The 19,184-nt window shown below is 34.1% G+C and overlaps 1 protein-coding gene across 5 annotated transcripts in view; it reads left to right on the top strand.

Annotated features, from left to right (window-relative positions):
• Positions 1–19,184, top strand: part of Aldh-III (Aldehyde dehydrogenase type III) — a 47,002-nt gene that overhangs the window by 23,152 nt on the left and 4,666 nt on the right. For 4 of the 5 annotated variants that reach the window (XM_076124761.1, XM_076124760.1, XM_076124763.1 and 1 more), the window contains 6 exons: positions 2,856–3,095; positions 11,361–11,582; positions 13,973–14,136; positions 14,892–15,122; positions 15,592–15,795; positions 17,088–17,203. In XM_076124761.1, coding sequence (XP_075980876.1) covers positions 2,856–3,095; positions 11,361–11,582; positions 13,973–14,136; positions 14,892–15,122; positions 15,592–15,795; positions 17,088–17,203 — 1,177 coding nt within the window. Of the gene's footprint in view, positions 1–2,855; positions 3,096–11,360; positions 11,583–13,972; positions 14,137–14,891; positions 15,123–15,591; positions 15,796–17,087; positions 17,204–18,705; positions 18,822–19,184 lie in introns of all 5 variants that reach the window. The other variant, XM_076124762.1, reaches the window with a different exon arrangement.

Below are 19,184 nucleotides of genomic sequence, written 5' to 3'. Positions count from 1 at the left end.
CGTAATTAGAGAAGAGAAAGTTGACGTGATTTTAGAAGTCAATACAATAGATTAGATAGGTTAGTTTACATGCAGTCAGTATTCAACATCGCCGATTGACCTTTTTCTTAGCGTCTTAAGATATAACTTAACTAAGTGCTCTGATCAAGTATAACAACATTGTTAAGCAACGGCCTTCGAGCAGTAGCACGACTTTGACACATACTCATAATACGGCGGCTAACAACAAACCCTAATTCTAATGTTGCAGTACATTTCCTTCTGTGCCAAGTATTTACTTCTTCGTCTTCTATTCAACCGACTTCTATACCCTCTAGGTATCTTAGTAATGTATACTGGAAGCCAGTACCTAAACTCTTGTACCAAGTAACAAAATAATCCTTAATTGATATTACACGTGTTTCTTAAGTCAGCTCCTCCATAGGCTTATTCACATTACTGTTAATCGCCAAGATAATGACATAAAGCATTAATAGCATACCTACCTAGTCTCAGACTCTAGTTTTGACTGTTTCCGCGATGAGATCATCTCGTTCTTGTTTTTGAATATGCGTTTGAAAACCCTTGATAAATTAATTTATATGTAGATCTTATCTTTTCGAGTCATGTGTCCGCACATCGGCATTAAATTACCCTTTTTACATTTTAGTATTATACCAGTTTAATTGCATTGACGGCATGATATGCTGTTTATTTTTAAACAAAAAGGAAAATTATCATATTTTCCGACTACCATCCAACCTCGTGTAGTTGACCGAGGACAATCAGATAAGCCGCTATAGGTACTGGCTGACGCATCTTTCATCTCGTATGACGTTTTCCCTCATACGCATTTAAAGTTTGCTCCATATTCTAAATAGTAAAGTTTAGACTGAACGCGATAGGTAAAGCATCAAACAGCTATCTGCTAGAAGGACATGTTATAAGCTCCAGTTTCCTGTGCCAACAGATCGCGACAAATTCTTTACTTTACTCAGTGTCAAAATACTTGCTAATCCCAAATTTTCGTAGATGGTGTGATCTTCTGTTGAGACTATATTTTAAAGATGACAAAATAGAATAGAATCATGTCATGGGTTTTACAAGAAACGTCGGTTCGATGCAATATTATTTATCAATACAATGTCACCCTAGCCTGGTAGGCCACGGGACCCCGGTAATCTACTGATCTATCAGTAGTATAAACCGATTTGGCCATGTGTTCTTCATTCACCCCCGGTTTCTGAGGGCATAAATCGGCCTGGAGCATGATATTACGATACTCCTCCATAAACCAAAGTAAAAGCAAGAGTATGTAATCGTTTTAATATCAGTTGTTTATAAACGTATTACACATCCTTAACGAGTAGGTACATTGGCACCAATATAGCATACAAGCGCACGACTGATAACAGCCACTGTATAAGGCCAACCTTCCTGATAATAGTTATTACTAAGCGATTTGTTTGTGTGTATTTTTATAACCTGGCTAGCAACGAAATACATAATTAAACCACAAATGATAGATTGTTCTTTAACTAGACACCTGAAAACCTAGTTTTACCATGAAACCATTCTACGTTTGATACATTACATCTTTTAGTAAATAATATTGAACCATACCTAATTACGTATATCTATTCAAATTATGCATTTTCAAAGGCGTCCCATAGTTTATTTGATTACTAAAAAGGTAGAGTTTTATAATATAGAAGAATTTAATATTAAAGTATTAATTTTCATTTATCGGACTTAATATTAAAGTGTACCAAATTTTTGTAATAAAAACCTACCTATTTTGCATATTTTTTGTGTGTGCAACGACCGTAGAGGCACGGTAGTAGTGCTGGTTTTTAGATACCTAAATAATCATGTATGTTTTTGTGTAGATGGTACAAAGATCAGTATTATATTTGCATAAAAACTGATTTATCTGAATACCTAACCGTTTAATATTCCGTTAGTGTTATTTAAAAAACTAGTCACTCGGACTTTATTCCTTGCTACATTTTAAATGTAATTTCATCAGCAAGTTTTAATGGCTTAAATATGATTCATTATATCAGTTGGTACTAAATCAAGGTGTAACAAATCGTTCTCTTTTTCCTTGTTTTGTTGGGATACTTCCATTTTCCTTTAATAAAAGCCCTGAAAATAGAAAATTCACCTTTTTCTTCAGAAGCACATCTCGACAATAACAGCTGAATTCATAATGAAAACATGAATTAGTACAGGTTATATTTTTTCTACGGACAGAGCATTTTCATTACAACCAGTTTCTTCCTTTTAAACTAATGATGCTATTTTCTACTAGCAGTGTTATGTAAAAATATCCTGGCATTAACTAATAAATTGTTAATTGCCCGTTCCGCTAATCTTACACGCGAAATCGACGATGATTCCATTTTTTTGTACATAGACCTTATGTATGTTTTACCTCGATTATGCGTTCATTCACGCTTAGGTTTTTTTTTTGCAAAATTCGTAGACTTTATTTGCAGTCACAGTTGAAGTGTTTTTGATTTTTTAATTCGGGTTCACCTTGAAGTATCTAAAGGTTACCAGTAGGTGTAAATCCTCAACTAAACATTGCCTGTAATCTTGATACATTTTGAAAATTTTAAACGGAAACCGGATACGTTTGTGACCTATTTCGTCTAACTTCAACCAAGGATACTTACATAAGGCACAAGTTGTGAGATTGCGATGGCCAGACAAGACTAAATATAGTTGTCTTACTGTCTTAGATAGGTCAATATCTTTGATATAACAAACCTGGATCACTGCCTATATATTATCCAATCCACTATCAACGTTCAAACCAAGCTAAAACGATCAATATTCCATCGATAACTAAAAGCCTTTCTTCCTTCCAGGCTGTGCAAACAGTTCGGGACACATTCAACCGAGGAGTGACCCGCCCTATAGAATGGCGCCGTCAGCAGCTCAAGAACCTCCTCAGGATGTACGAGGAGAACCGCAACGCGATGGTGGAGGCCCTCCGCAAGGACCTCAGGAGGAGCAAGATGGAAGCCATACTGCTGGAGGTGGACTACCTCATCAATGACTTGAAGAGTACTTTGCACCATCTGGATGACTGGAGCAAGCCTGAAAAGGTCAGTACTGTATTGTACGTGTCGGGCTAGATGCCAAGATTGATGATGATTATTTTAACCAGTACGTCAGAGAACAAAAAATTACCAAATTTAAATTCACTCTCTAAATCCTATTGGTATAGAATCTGGAGTAATCTGGACTATACCAAAAAAATATTTAAGACCTTCTTTATGGATCCATATTTTTATTGCTTGCGACTCATGTTGTAACAATATTTTTTTGCAGTCAAAAATTTAATTACCTAGAACGCTATAGTAAAAATAACAATAAATTCTAGATCTATTGTTCATCGCGTCTCTATGAGATGCAATTATTGTCATGTTTACGTAACCGATCTTAGACTGCCGTGTGATTATAAACAATAATAGTAGCTTAGAGGGCAAGGTTGACGAGTTACGCTCGTGCCATTGATTTCTTCAAGTTCCGTATTTTTACTATAGCCATGCTTCTTACGAACTTAACCTTGTCGATTATTGAGACGCTAGCTCAGCTGCTCGGTTAACGATCAGTGAGTAAAACAACCGTCAGCGCGGACACTTCATAGATGAAGAACCGTGTATATTTGAGTTAAAGATGCCTATGTGAAAAGTCTATGTATTTCTAAGGTATCGTAAGCATGTGAAAGGCCCTATGGTAGCTTCTAAAACTCAGACACTATGTTGACGAAACTGACGAAGTTACAATATAATAATGGTATATTTAAGCAGCCGTTTTTTGACTAACGTTATGTTTAAGAAGTCACCTGCCTGCAAGGCCAACAGCATTATAAAAACTCAAAATGTTTATTATAAACTAGCACTATGTATCTGTCAAACTATTATATTTTCCGTTAATTACGACACGCTGTACAAACGAAACGACAACTGCCTGTTTTTTTTTTTCAATCAACTTTGGTTTAAAGAAGCCGTGCCAGTGGATTATTCGGATCATCCGTCATGGTTGTCTGTTGTACAAACAAAGATTATATTATTGGTTTATTAAATTAAAGACCCGTGATTTCTTTAAAAGTCGCAAATGCTTAGGTCTTATATCTTATGGATTTAATTAATTCAAATAATGCTTATCTCATTTAATTTGACAGCAGCAACATGAGATCTGAATATGATTTCAATCAAAATACAAACATAATCCTTTGTTTCAAATAAACTGTGTAAAATGCATAATTATTTATACATTAAAATCATATAAGATGTTGAAATTATAATGAGATCTTAATCGTTTAGTGTTATAACATCGACTTTTGCTGTTAGATAAAATAGAAATAATATTATGCAAATAACTGTCTGAGAAATCGCACTAGAACGTCTAGAACATGCATCACACTTCCTTTATGCATCTGTCCTATTTGCATAAGTAATCAACGATGTAGAATTAGATAAAGCAATTACTAAAGCAGCTATTTGTCTTTTACATAAGAACAAGGTGCAGCTTGTTTTAAACTGCGCGTCTACTGCGTCGAAATCAGTACGGGCCGTAAAGATTTCTTGCTTTGAATTAATTGAATTCTATAGTATTTCGTCCACTGGATAGGTCCACTTCAGCGCCATAGAAATAATACAAAGTGACAGATTCTTACGGCCTGTACGGTCCATACGTTCCAATTCCGACACAGTGGACGTAAAGGTTGATAGCATAATTTTGATCAATTATCAATTATTAAAATAAAACTAAAAGTTATTCGTAAATTCAAACATCAAACTGACAAAAAGACATCAAAGTGAAATAAATCGAAGTTAATGTATTTTTACAACCAAATAAAAGGCATGCTAAACTTCAATTGTTAAAAATCTCTACAAAGTAGATTAGATACACTAACATTGTTGCAGAAAAACGTGCGAATATGATCACAAAAACTCGTTCACTGCAATTAATTATCTAACAATTAGAACTCTGGTTTATGAACTCATAACAAGATATAATAGAGGCGACCATAAAAACTAGCTTCGCACCAAAACAAGTTACGGATTATAAGCTAAGTTAGTATGCAATAAATCTCTGTAGAAATATCTAGCTGACCCGCGCAGCTTATGTGCAAAATTTCATCCCGTTTCAGACGTCTAGAGTCCAATTTTTTATAAATAAGTATCTTGTTTTGGTTGCCGAGTCTTTAACTATCTTAACACTTAATATTCTGAAATTAGGTTCTTAGGTTTTATCTTTCGTATTTGTAATGTATTAGTGTACATTCAATAAGTCTATTAATATTTTTCGTGGAAGTCGAGAACATTTTAATCTTCCATTATCCAGTCCATTATCTGAAACCTGATAAGCGGTTTTATTCGGATTTTAATCGGTCTTACTTTATAATATTCTTTTTTAAATATTCATTAGCCAAAGTCCACAGTAGATACTTATGAAGAAATGAGAAAAGATACCTAAACATATTTACCATCTTTAGAGTAAGATTTTCTTAGAGAAAACCTGCACAAAGTCTTACGAAGCAAGGCCTGATTATTTATTCTTTTCGTTTCTACCTCTACTCTTTCTGACTCAAATGGTCTATCTGCTATTTTGCTTAAGTAAGCAAAAAGGCAGCCCAAATTTCAACGCAATAAAAACATGACACTACAAAATATTGCAAAAATCGGGAATGAATTTGTGTCAATCATTTAATATAAACTTAAAGTGGATTATCAAGTCATTGAACTACAAAACAGCAATAACTCTGAGAAAAAAAGAAAACATTAATTCAAAATTAATTTGTGTCTACTATCCACACAATTAATGAATCCTAGTTGTCTACGCAATAAATTAATTTTCAACACAATATTCAAATTTTTCTCGAAGATTCTATGAAACATACACAAAATAATAGATTTTTTATGTTCCTAACATTACCTACACAAATGATATAATTTCTTCTATTGTTATTCTAATATGTATGACGCAGACTATTGTTATTCGTGACCTTGACCTCACATATTGAATAGCGCGTGTATTACATTATTTACATCTTGAATACTAACTTTTATTCTGTACCCATATAAATATTAGGTCGGCGAAAAAGTCTACGCTACACAAAAAAGCTCGATATTTGGGTACCTCACGAGCTCACTGAAACAAAGCTAATGAACCGTGTACTCATTTGTGATTCTTGAAGCCAAGAGATTTTATTACAAGTTCATACATTCGTCATACATGCGAAAAGACTTTTTCCCCGACCTTATATAATAAAATTTTAACCCATTTCTGACCCATTGATAGGCTAGGGTCTCCTCCCGTAATGAGGGAGAGGTTAAGCCTTGAGTCCACTACGCTGGCTACACATTTACACATTTTTTTGTATTCTTATATAATCATAAGTATACAAAGCAAAATACTATGTAATATGGATCGTATGACCTCTATGTAATAAAATAATAATTGTATTTTGCAAAAAAAATACAAATAAGTAGTTTGATTTTGTTACTAACTCAATCAAGGCCAAAATAAGTATACCTAGTATTCTACAAATAAACGAAGAACAGTATCGAGGGTCCCTACGTACATTCCCTCAAGTGGTACTTACGGGATTTGCCTTTTTTGTTTTCGTGACCTTCCGGTTGTCATACACTATCGATTGATTAAAAAAAAATTAGTAAAAATGCTTTAATTCTACCCTAAATCAACACTCGACAAACCCCAGAACTACAACACTTCCAATGTAAAATGTCACTAGTGAGAGTTAAGACATTTTACATTGGCAAGACAACAAAAACCCCGCGCGCCTCCCCCGTAACTCCCACATGCGGGTTTGTTGCGCTCGCGCAAAAAAGAAAATGAAATATGTAAAAGATAAAGGTAAAAGCATCAAAATATCATCAGGTAAGCTGAATTTGACGTTTTATTTTATTGTATCTTCTTCAACTTTAATTATTAGTCAGTAAAAAGTATATTTTTAATTACATTATCAACTTAAATTACTTTTTTGGTAATCTAAACAAGCTTTATTCAATTCCGACGTAATTAGTCGCTTTTGGTTGTTACGTTATTTTACTTGGGAATGTTTTGAATCAAAAAGTCTTAAGTGTTACATAAGTGTTTTTACGTGGGAGAACATATACTACTGTTTTAAGTAACTGCCACTTAAGTTATTTTACATCGGGAATATTTAATTTAAAATGTAAGTAATTACCATTTCTGTTATTTTACGTTGTTTTTTGTTATTTTTTTCGGGTCCATTTTCGCTAGCATCAAAAGATGAACACTAAGATCTGGCTCAAATCCATGCAAAAATGAGTCCTACGCCACCCTCGGCTCCATTAGTTTCAAATTTGCTCGGTGATAAAATACTGTCAGATTCAAGTATAGCAGAAATATTGGAATCGCCACAACCGACGTCTTCTCTTTGGCTCCAGGGGGTTTCTCAATCACCTTCCGAACATCGTGTTCCTTCATGGACTCCAACTCCCGCTTCATCGCTGCTATCCACTCATGGCTATCAGGTCTTCGAATGACTTTTTTGTACGAACGTGGTCCTTCCTCTAACTTGCATGTACTGTTGTAGCAATATAGTCCACTTTGTACGCTACGGAGCCTATTCCTCAAAGGATACCTAGGCTCTTCCTCGATATTCACACTTACTGTTCTGACTCTTGTATCACAATGTTCAGCATCAGATTCATTTGAATTCACAGGCTCCACAGATTCAACACAAGGATCTGTATCCACATCTGCTGAGTCTGAGCTCTCCTCCGCATCTTCAATACTGTCTGGGTCTGTCAGACGTGTTTCGTTCTCCACATGCCTCACGAAGTCTTTGAAAAAGTTCAAAGCTTGAGACTTCTCCCTGAGAAAGAAATTAACTAGTGAAATCGTCTACTATTACGAACATGTTACGAGCTCCACCATAAGAACGTTCCGACATGGGACCACACAAATCAGCATGTAATAAACTGAGTTTGTCTTTCGCTCGCCTTGCTTCACCCTTTGGAAAAGGTAATCTATGTGCCTTACCTCTTATACAAGCAGCACGAGGTTCCATTACACTTTTACCTCCAACCTCGATGTTAGGCAACTTCCGTAAATCATTCAAGTTAACATGCGGTAATCTACGATGCCAAAGTGCCAACGAGTCTTCAACTAGAACCGTAGCCAAAGCACCATCTACAATAGCAAAACAACAACCTGAGACTTCACTAGCAGTAACCACAAGTTTACTTGTTATCTCGCTTATCGATTGGTGAAACATCCTACAGCCATTAGAATCAAAAATAACTCTCTATCCATTCTGTACCAACTTAGATACCGACAAAAGATTAACTTTCAAGCCAGGCACAAAGGAACAATCTTTTACAGTTAACAAAACTTCTTTCACATTAACTATAATATCACCTTTGCCTTCACTTGACATTCTATCATCATTTGCACACGTCACAACATTCTTATCAGTAACTTTAAAGTCTCTAAACCACTGCTTCTGAAAACTCATGTGTGTCGAGGCTCCACTATCGAGATAAAACGTCGAGGGGCTGAAGGATGACTGTGTGCACCGACAGTGAACACTTGAACAGCATAACGCAACTTTCTTCGACTTCGAGGAAACCGTTGGTAAGCGTGCACCATCCACATCCTTGTCCAGCATCGGGCAATCGGACTTCTTATGACCTTTCTTTCCACATTAAAAGCAGTTGTTTGTTTTGTTTTGTTTCTTCACTACTAAAGCCGAGTTCGACGAGGATTCATTTGAAGAGCTCTGAGCGCTATCTTCTTGTAGAAGCTTTTGCCGAACATTTTGAGAAGTAATCTTCATTCTTGAATGCTCTAGTGCTATCCGTAATGGTCGGTAAACATCAGGTATACCTCGCAAAAGTACCATGGCAACCAAATCGTCATCGAAACTTTGATTGATTTCTTTACGCTTTTGAGCGTGACTCATGACAGCAGATCGGTGGTTTTCCAGCTTCTCATCCTAGAGACAATTCATCAGAGTTATGCGCCTATTTATTCCCTTGTCTTCAAAAATTATTGTCAATGCATCCCACACTTCTTTTGCGTAAGTAAGATTTTGAACATACGGATACAGATGAGATTCTAAGTAAAGGCATATTAACGTGTATGCTTCTTGATCCTTCTCGATCTCGGCTTCATCATCCTTCTTTGGAAGTGTTGATGTATACTTGAAACATTTTTCTCGAGCAACCATATTCAACAAGTACCTAATTATGATTGCTCAATATTATTACTATGTAATATTTTATATCTTTATGATGAAGAAAAAGGTTGCCTATTGTGAATTTAATAAAAAAAGTTTATAAAATATTTCTTTTTATTTTATTATCAGCCCTTACCTCATGGCTTCCAGTATGAAAACACCGTAATTCAATATTATACTCAACGTAAAATTTAGTAAAAGGCAGTTACAATTTAGATCGTTATTCAATCCCCCATGTAAAGATCAGTAAGTACCACTTAGGTAAATGCTAGTCAGAATGTTTCCGATCTAAAACGACGGTTGTGACCAATGGAACATAAAATGAATATATTTTAACGTTTTTATTTTATTTTCTCATAAAAGACAACAAATAAAGACTTCGTGCAAAATTTCATAGCTCTGCGATTGATAGAACTTGAGATACAAGTGTTTGAAACTTCAAACCGCTCTCCTGTAAAATTTGCGTTTTGCAATTAGGTTATTGTACGTAGGGACCGTCGGTATACAAAAATGATATTTTAATATATTCTGACATACTTTTTGCTTTTTAATTATAAAAATATACCTACTTTATGATTCTTAAACTTCATATTTTCGGAAATAAAATTGCTTTACTCGTTGTTGAAGAATAAATGTATTTCTATTATAAGAACCACTATATATGTACATATTCAAAAGAAGCTTTCGAACGACTAACGCATAGCATAATATAGTATATTTTACTGATTATACGAATAATATTATAATACTAGACAGAATATATTTATCTAAAATTAGCACTCAATTTTACATTCTGCATTCATTTATTTTTATTTGAAATATATTTACATATCGTGTTATGCCGCAGGGAGGTAGTCTGGGGTCATTATAAGTATGCATTTTCCGCTGTTATTTGTATGAGTAGCTTAAAGAATGATTGTGAATAGTATGTTTATTTTATTATGCAGTCTCGCAGATGAGATAGATCAACACTTTAAACTATAATATAAAGTGTTAGTAGTTTCGGCTACTTAAACACGCTGTATAGTTGTTAATTTTAGTTTTAGATATTCAATCATTTGCTTAAACCGAGAACACTAAATACATTGACACAAATCTAAACTATGATGCCTTTTAAAAATGGGACATTTTCAAAAATATTATGATTTGCATTTTTGGTTAGTTTTTCCTCTATTTTAAACTTGTAAATATTCTATAAGTAGATATTGTTTGAATTATCTATAGACAAATGGATTATTTATTTATATACGTGTCTATAGATAACAAATCAGTTATGTCATCGGTTGACGATTGTAATTATGCTATCAGAGTATTAGAACAAGCTTAATAATATTTGTCTATTAAATAATCTGTATTATTTGACTAATATCTTTTGAATATACGTCTATTATTCCCAATAAAAAAAGTACGCAAGTACATTTTTATGACTCAAAACACTAGAAAAATACTAAAAGACTATCTAAAAGAAATATCACTTATTTTCTTTTTAGTTTGCGAAATCATTTTACACCAAAAGCCCTGTGATTTCGGTATCCCGATCTTTCCAAACAGTATATTGTTGTTATAAGTTAACGTGCCGTGTTGTGAACGTTTGTTACCAAAATAGAGTGTTTCAATTCGGTATCTGAGTCAACATAGCGTTTATGTCGATATGCGTCAATGGAAATTTACTGAGATGAATACATGCACATACTTTGCATAACTAATGTCATAAAATATAACTTTACTCTCGTCGACCTCCTTTTTCTTATTGCTACTAAAATGCAAGAATACCTGTTTCTAAATGTGTGAGGACTGAGGATTAAATTGCGCAGTATCCAATATTACTTTACCTATAGGTACATATATGCTGGTACCCATTTTAGACTCCGAATATGGAACAAGTTGGTTTCAAGTCCTAAGCATTGTACCACCGACTTAAATCAGCCTTTAACACAGGGATATGTATGGAAGACGAAATTTTGGAATAACCTACCCTAAGATTATATAATTTAATTAGTCATATTGCATCCAATGTAACCTATAATAATAATTATGACAGTCCAAATTCATCATTATAATCTGCAGTAGTCAAACATGCAAATTTAAAAGTCACAATATTGAATATATTAATTTTATTTATCTTTTACAGCCACCAAAAGGCTTCGTGAACATGCTCGACGAGGTCGTGATCTACAACGACCCGTACGGCGTGGTCCTCGTCATCGGCGCGTGGAACTACCCCCTGCAACTGCTGCTGCTGCCAATGTCTGGAGCCATTGCTGCCGGCAACACCGTCATCGTCAAGCCCAGTGAACTGTCCGTCGCTTGCGCACAGTTCGTCGTTGAGACTCTGCCTAAATATCTTGATAATGTAAGTATTTTTTACTGATGATAAAAGCAGTAGGTCTTTGGTCAACTGGACACTCTCGATATCTAGACCCAAAGGAACTTACAAGCTCACCCACAATAACATTTTGAAAAGTCAAATGGACTTACTATTGAACTCGTTCATAAATTAGACAAGTCACGCATAAAGCTAAATCTTTCAAACAAGTGAATAATCATGAGCACTAAACTGGTTTCAATTCAAAAGATTCAGATTGAAAGTCTGACTTAGACTTGTCAGAATTAAGTATGTGTATATTTGTCTAGAACTGTCTGCTGAGAATAAGAAAAATAGGTAGCTAAAGAAACCGAAAATGTTTCAAGAAACTATCAAGATTTTTTAAACAAAACTTACCTAAACTTGTAGTCTCTATGGCATTATCACTCACGTTTTTTTTAAAATAAATGTTTCCAAAAATAGAATATAATTATTCAAGGCAAAACAGTAGTAGTATACCTAGTTTTTGTGCCGCAAATCCTTTTATATTGTGCCTAAGGCTGAATTTTCTCCTACGCTCACGTCGGTCGAACGCACCGTCGAACAGTCGCAAGTAAAAATATCTGCTGCACACATCACCGTCGCTGTGTTCTGTCTCATACAACATTGTTTTAATATATACGTTCGAACGACGTCAGCAAAGGAAGAAATCAAGCTTTAGTGTAGTTTTTGTAGAAATAGCTGACCCTGAATTACATAAACAGACTCTACCTACGTAAGTACTAAGTTTGACAGCATTATACATTACGATGACATTCTGTAACTTGATCTTGATTGATATAACTATGTACAAGTTCACATTAACGTACATTACTGTTATTAATGTTTTTGTATAAAAATAATAAATGAGGAAAATTAATGGCTGGTCAAAAAAATATTTAATTGCTCGTTATTCTAAGGTCAACGCGTGTACTGTATACCAATACTTTTAATGAATATACTTAACATAAATTTTAAGAAATATTTCATTTGAAAATATTTTTGAAATAATTAGCTTACGCTTCTTCCATTATATTTATTAGAATATCACACACTTGTTACTTGTTAGGGATCTTAAAAACTACGTTGCAATTTACTTTTATCCTATCTTTGCCATAACTCATTTAAATCGATTCAGAAGTTTAGCCGTGAAAGCATGACAGACATAGTAACTTTCGCTTTTATAATATCACGAAAGCATTATACAGATAGCAAGGCTATTTGTTTTAGAGCAAGTTGTATCGAATATTTATTAAAAGTATTAAATTCACACAGTATAACAGGCAATTCGGTCATCAAGTCACGATCATCGATTCAAAGTTCAACCACAATGGTTGAACTTTGAACTGTACGCAGTACTTTGTACCGATGACTAGTTGGTAATCTCGTGCTGTCCAATGTCCGTTCTCAATGCGGAAGTTTGTCTACAAAATTACCTATGACGTCTTTTTTAAGGGAAAAACTAGAATCTTACTATACACTTATGAATGAAAGAGTATGGATGGATGTTTGTTAAGTTAATCAAAAAGTACTGATTGGACTTTATTACGCAAAAGCTACTGAATTTGTCTTTGTAAAATTTGTCACAAAGATACTTTATAAGCAGGTTTACTAGATAGGATAATCTTTGTCTCAAGATCTTTTTTGAACGTGAATAAGTCGAAGGCAGAAACTGGTATTGCATAATAGGCCCAAAAATATTTTTTCAAGGGTAATACGTAGTAAGTACCACGTTGGAGTGCTTACAGCTCCTTTCACCATTTTTACAGAATGTCAAAATCATTAATTTACTTGTTTACCTACTTACTTCGTTTAACCCAAATATTGACTCGACCTTCATGCTTCGAAGTCCAAATTCTTTTGGTTTTTTGCTTCAACTGCACTCAAAGGTAGGGTTACATTATACGTACCACACAAATTTGGAGTGTAATTATAAATGTTAAATCAATTATTCGGTTTCGCTTTATTGCCTAAAAGCAGAAAAAATAAGGACTAATATTTATAATTAATTCATAATTTACGGACTTTTAGCTGTTAATTACTAGGGAAATTGTAATATAATTAAATGTTGCTACAACAAATCCTAATAGACGGGATATTTGATACAAGCGTATGCACGTAAAACATCCGGCCTAGTCCGGTCCCGACTGATTTTTAACACAGCGACTCTTGAAATAATCTGAGGAAAATAAATAGGATAAGAACTAAATGATAAATATGTGAAATCAAAACAGTTCATTAACTATTTTTCAAACATACACTCTTCTGGCCTATCAGCACGATCCAAAAGTATTTTTTTCAACTCATAGAAAAGTTGACACGTAGAATGGGTCTCCAGCATTATGTCCATTAGAGGCATATTTTAAAACACAAATCTGATGCATAACTTATTGTGGTAGGACGCCGTGATTGTCGTGGAGGGTGGTCCGCAAGAGACCACGGAGCTGCTGCAGCAGAAGTTCGACTACATCTTCTTCACCGGCGGTACTAGCATCGGCAAGATCGTGTACGAGGCCGCCACCAAGAACCTGACGCCTGTCACATTGGAACTCGGTGGAAAGAGGTATGACTCTACGAAATGGGTTGGAAATGTAGCATTCGATTGTTTTACGAACGAAACCGGTCATTGTCTGTTTCAAAATTCACGTACATACATCCATTTTGAATAACCTGTTCTTCTATGCATAGAAATCCGTCGTTTCCTTGAGTCTCTTGAACTAGTTTTGAGTTTCTTCCTCGTTCCGTTTCTTGACTGTAAATTATTATTTTATCGGCATTATATTATAAGTGATAAACAACGAGTACATACATTTTGAGGTGCAAAACCAATGGTACCTTTTTTGTTAAATCCAAAGTTATGCGTATAAGAAGTTAAATATCACTTGCTTGCTTTAACAAAAAAGTAATCGTGGCGAGTTTGTATACACGTCAGTGTACAAACTCAGCATTCCTAAAAGCTTAAGATACTTGAAGCATCCACACTTGATGGACTATGAACTAATGTTTCTCATGATACTTCTATAAACGACTTCGTATCTATAGATTTCCTACACCTTCATTTGTGACCCGACATTTCGACCGACCATTTTATTCATTAAATAGTACATACAGCCATACATAAAATCACGCATTTTTCCCAAAGCATTAGGCAGAGACCAAAGAACATTACTTGGTACAATCCTTACAACCTTCGTATTAAATATTAATTAATAATAAGTCCAGCCTATAGTAGTACTGTATCAACTCTCATACTAAAAAAAGTGCCCAAAACCGCCAAAATAATGCGCAAATAATAATATGTTATTCTATAATCCCCAGCCCCGTATACATCGACAACACAGTAGACATAATGGTGACAGCTAAACGTATCCTTTGGGGTAAGTTCATCAATGTGGGTCAGACGTGCATAGCGCCCGACTACGTGCTCTGCACCAAGGAGGTCCAGGATAAATTCGTTGAAGCCGCCAAGAAAGTCCTCAGGGAGTGGTACGGAGATGAACCTCAGAAGTCACCTGATCTATGCAGGATTGTTAATAACAGGCATTTTAGGTATGTTTTAAAATCTTAGCTATAAATAAAACTTATTTTTATGAAGGCCAATGAAAATATTTTTAAAGATAATTATTAATTAATTTAAAATCTACGTGTCCATAACTTATCATAGATGGCGTTAATGTGACGTAAGGTAGTCGAAGATATATATTTCTGTTTCCTTTTTGATCAAATTGAAATTGTTAGTCTAAATAATTGGTCTAGAGTCTAGAAAAACAAAGATTCCCACTATACAGTAAGAGAATATTAGTTTAAAATTTTATTGATGAAACAAAATCGAGTGCCCCAAAGCAATTATACTCCTTAATTAATAAAACTAAATAAGCATTTATATTAAAATATTAACTGAAAATTATATTATTATGAAACGTTTGCAAATTTAAAATGTGTCCGTAAAACTAATACGCAGATTTGAGAACACATTGTAAATGCATAACACTAACAAAAATTATAATTATTATTTCAGCCGTCTCCAAGCGCTAGTCGACGCGAGCAGAGACAAGGTCGCCATTGGCGGTTCATACGATGCCAACGACAAATTCATAGAGCCAACCATAGTCACAAACGTCACAGCCACAGATAAAATAATGCAGGATGAGATCTTCGGACCTATTCTGCCTATTGTACCTATTGAGAATGCTTTTGAAGCCATACAGTTTATCAATGAAAGGTAAGATTGGAACTGAAGCTTCTTCAAAGAGTCACACTGAATGAAGTGTTGGATTGACATAGCATTTTGAATCTTATTGTGATCTTAGAAAGTTGAAACTGCTTTGCATTTGATGCGAAATTTAAGTTGCATTTATTGCTAGCCACTTTTAAACACAGGATAAGATTCTTATTGCTATTTCTTAGACAGCTTTTCCACAACAGATGTGCGAGTTATCTAGGCGGTACACGAGGAAAATCTCTACCAATAGGATTACACCGCTAAATCCTAAAGTAATCCTATTCGTGGAAATTGTTTTCGAGCACTGCCTAGCTATTTCGCACATCTTTTAAGGAAACGAAGACTTATATGCACTGAAATCGTGTTTTTTTTTATGTGTGTTGCAAGAGGTCGACTTTTTAATTGTGTCATCTGAGTGTTGTTTTTTCTTTTCTCTTTTGTTTGTTGCCGTGAATTTGTTTTGTTTGAAGCCAGGACGCGTGACCAATCGACCAACATTTATATTACTTTTTTGGTCACGGGCCGGTTCCTTTCTTGTTCATTGTTTTACTCCTTCAGTTGGTCTATCTCAAGATTTTACAGGATCTACAGGGTACTGTGTGTCTGTGTGATTGTTGGGCATCATTCCAATACTTGGGAAATCATTGATAGTTACATTCTACCGTCCTTCAAACTCAGTCAGAGGTCACAGAATGCATATCACGTTTATTTAAAAGTATTTTAGAATATCAATTGAAGTTTAATACCTAAGTATTTGTATTTCCGACGAACAAGTAATTTATTAAAACTAATGATTAAATATAATTTATATTCTAAATTGTTGATTTGCGTTGCATTATGTATTGTGACCTCTGTACTGTTGGATTTTATTCTTATTGTTTGTTTGCGTGTGTGTGCGTGTGTTATCAAATTCACTACGAAGCAGAACATTGATGAGGTTAAAACGTACATCCGAAGATTAACTTATATCCAATAAGTTACATTAATCACAATAAACCTCATTAAGTCTACGAATCAAATATTTTGGTACTTACATAATTAGAGTCGACCCATTACTACCATATGGACATTAATAACTAATTGATCCATACCATCAACAATTCGTGAAACAATTTTTACATTGGCAATACCAACTGTCAAACTATTGAAATTGGCAACACACTGTCAATAGACACGAAATTTCGAATGTCGAATGTAGAAAAGAGGTTGATAGAGGCGAAATAACGATGGTTTTATGAGCTACCATTGATGGCTGTACGAAAGCCAGATAGTGAAAAGTGAACAATTTTCAGGGACCATCCGTTAGTGCTATACGTGTTCAGCAAACAAAACAACATACAAAAGTTGTTTACTGAACAGACTCGTTCGGGCAGTATCAGTATGAACGACACAATCATGTTCTATGGCGGTAAGGAGATCACATTACCATTTGTCGTTTGTACAAACATACATACAAAGAAAATGTGAATATTAGTCGATTTATCGACCATCGAATTCGATACGATAATAATAGATTACCCATTTTCATGTTTAATTTTGTGGAATAAATCTATTACTTGAACATTTTGCTACTTTTTAAGTAATTATAGAAAAGCGAAATTAATATAACTAAACATTCGTCAAAACTGCGCACATCATGGCACTTGAAAAGTCTTGAAACAAATCGACTTACCGACTTACCCAATTAGAGTATAAAAATTATGTATTATTATTCCATTGTAATGAAATTTAAATAATGCAAAATAATTGTTCATTGGTTGGTGAGGCACTGGCGGTCATAAGATCACAAAACACATTTTTATTTGCACGCAGATGAGTTTAATACTACAAATATACAAGTCTGAACGAGTGCACGACGGAAAATATAAACAATAGTCTTTATGAATTACACAGAAATGTCACTTCTGTGTAAAGAAATATAAATAATTTATGCAGAACTGAATGCCATTTATCATAATATTTAATTATGCAATGCACATTTCATATAAAAGTCACAATCGCAATAAACGTGGTCAAGACGAATGTTTAGTTATTAAAAAGAACAAAACATTATATAAAGAAAATATTCTAGAAAGAATATTAATTAAAATAATTCTTCAACGATATAGTTTGAATATAATAAAACACAAATATTATTGTTCTTCAATTCATTAAATTCAAATAATAGTCCATAGTGTATTTCTTTTCGTAATATTTTTTGTATGTTTTTACAAACGTCCTTACGAGGTGTCGGTAAACTGGGTGTGTCTCCTTCTTCATTAAAGAATTGACGCATTCGAACACAAACAACTGTTCTCATAGAAAAAAAACATTTTAAAAATGTATAAAAACATTGAGAACAAACCAGTGTGTTCGTTGTTACAATTCTATTCATGTTCTTTGGATGGTAAACGGTGAGGGTGGTGGACGGTGATGGCAACGATGAGAATGTTCCTTGTTATATGTTAATTTAATTTAATATTTCAGCGTATAATACTGTCTTTTGCAATTTTAATTAACTATTGTGTCTGAAAAAGTTATACAGTGTATAATTTTATATGAATAATTGACTAAGACTTATCTTCGACTTCGATTCGACTAAATTTCGGTATTAAAATATCTATATAGTTTACTATTTGTAGACAAATACCCCCTGTCCGACAAAAGGGCTCTAAAACAAAATTGTTAACTGAGTTTTCTATTGAAAAACAGTTTCATGTAAATCTGCATCTACTGGGTATAAAAAAAATAAGTCTGCCCCTGCAATTATTTAACATACTGTATAACTTTGTCAGCTCAACTACTCCAAAAAAGTGTAATTTGAACAAATCCTTCAATCTTCTTATATAATTCTTCTAATATATGTAATTCTTGTATGTAATACAAACTGTCTGCTCGGTGGAGGTCTTATGATTGCTCTGTTGTATATAGAGAGAAGCCGCTAGTGCTGTACGTGTTCAGCCGGAGCGACTCTGTCGTATCGAGTATCGTTAACAACACTAGTAGCGGAGGGATGTGCGTTAACGATACCGTCATGCATATGGGAGGTTTGGACGCTTTTTTTATTAATTATTACGGATTTTTCGTTGTCGATTTAGGCGAGTAATATCGATTACTAAGCGAATAATCAGTGTTCTGATTTTCGATCGGTAATATTTGTTTTCTACCTGTCTACTTAAATGAATGCTTAGGTATTTATGTGAGAAAACAATGACTGACGTAACGATTGTTAAATAAAAATATTCAAAGCATGTTAATCTTTATGATGATTTTGGTTGTAAAGTATGTTAGGCATGTTTTACTAGTTTAATGTTATGTTATGTCTTTCTTGTATTATAAACTAACTTACTTTAAAGTTACTTTTCTTTAACAAATTGCTTGAAGCTCTATCCTTTCTTACTCTTAATTAG

Source organism: Anticarsia gemmatalis, chromosome 17 (assembly GCF_050436995.1).
Source record: "Anticarsia gemmatalis isolate Benzon Research Colony breed Stoneville strain chromosome 17, ilAntGemm2 primary, whole genome shotgun sequence".
Taxonomy (NCBI): domain Eukaryota; kingdom Metazoa; phylum Arthropoda; class Insecta; order Lepidoptera; family Erebidae; genus Anticarsia; species Anticarsia gemmatalis.
This window is presented reverse-complemented; position numbering and strand designations above follow the sequence as displayed.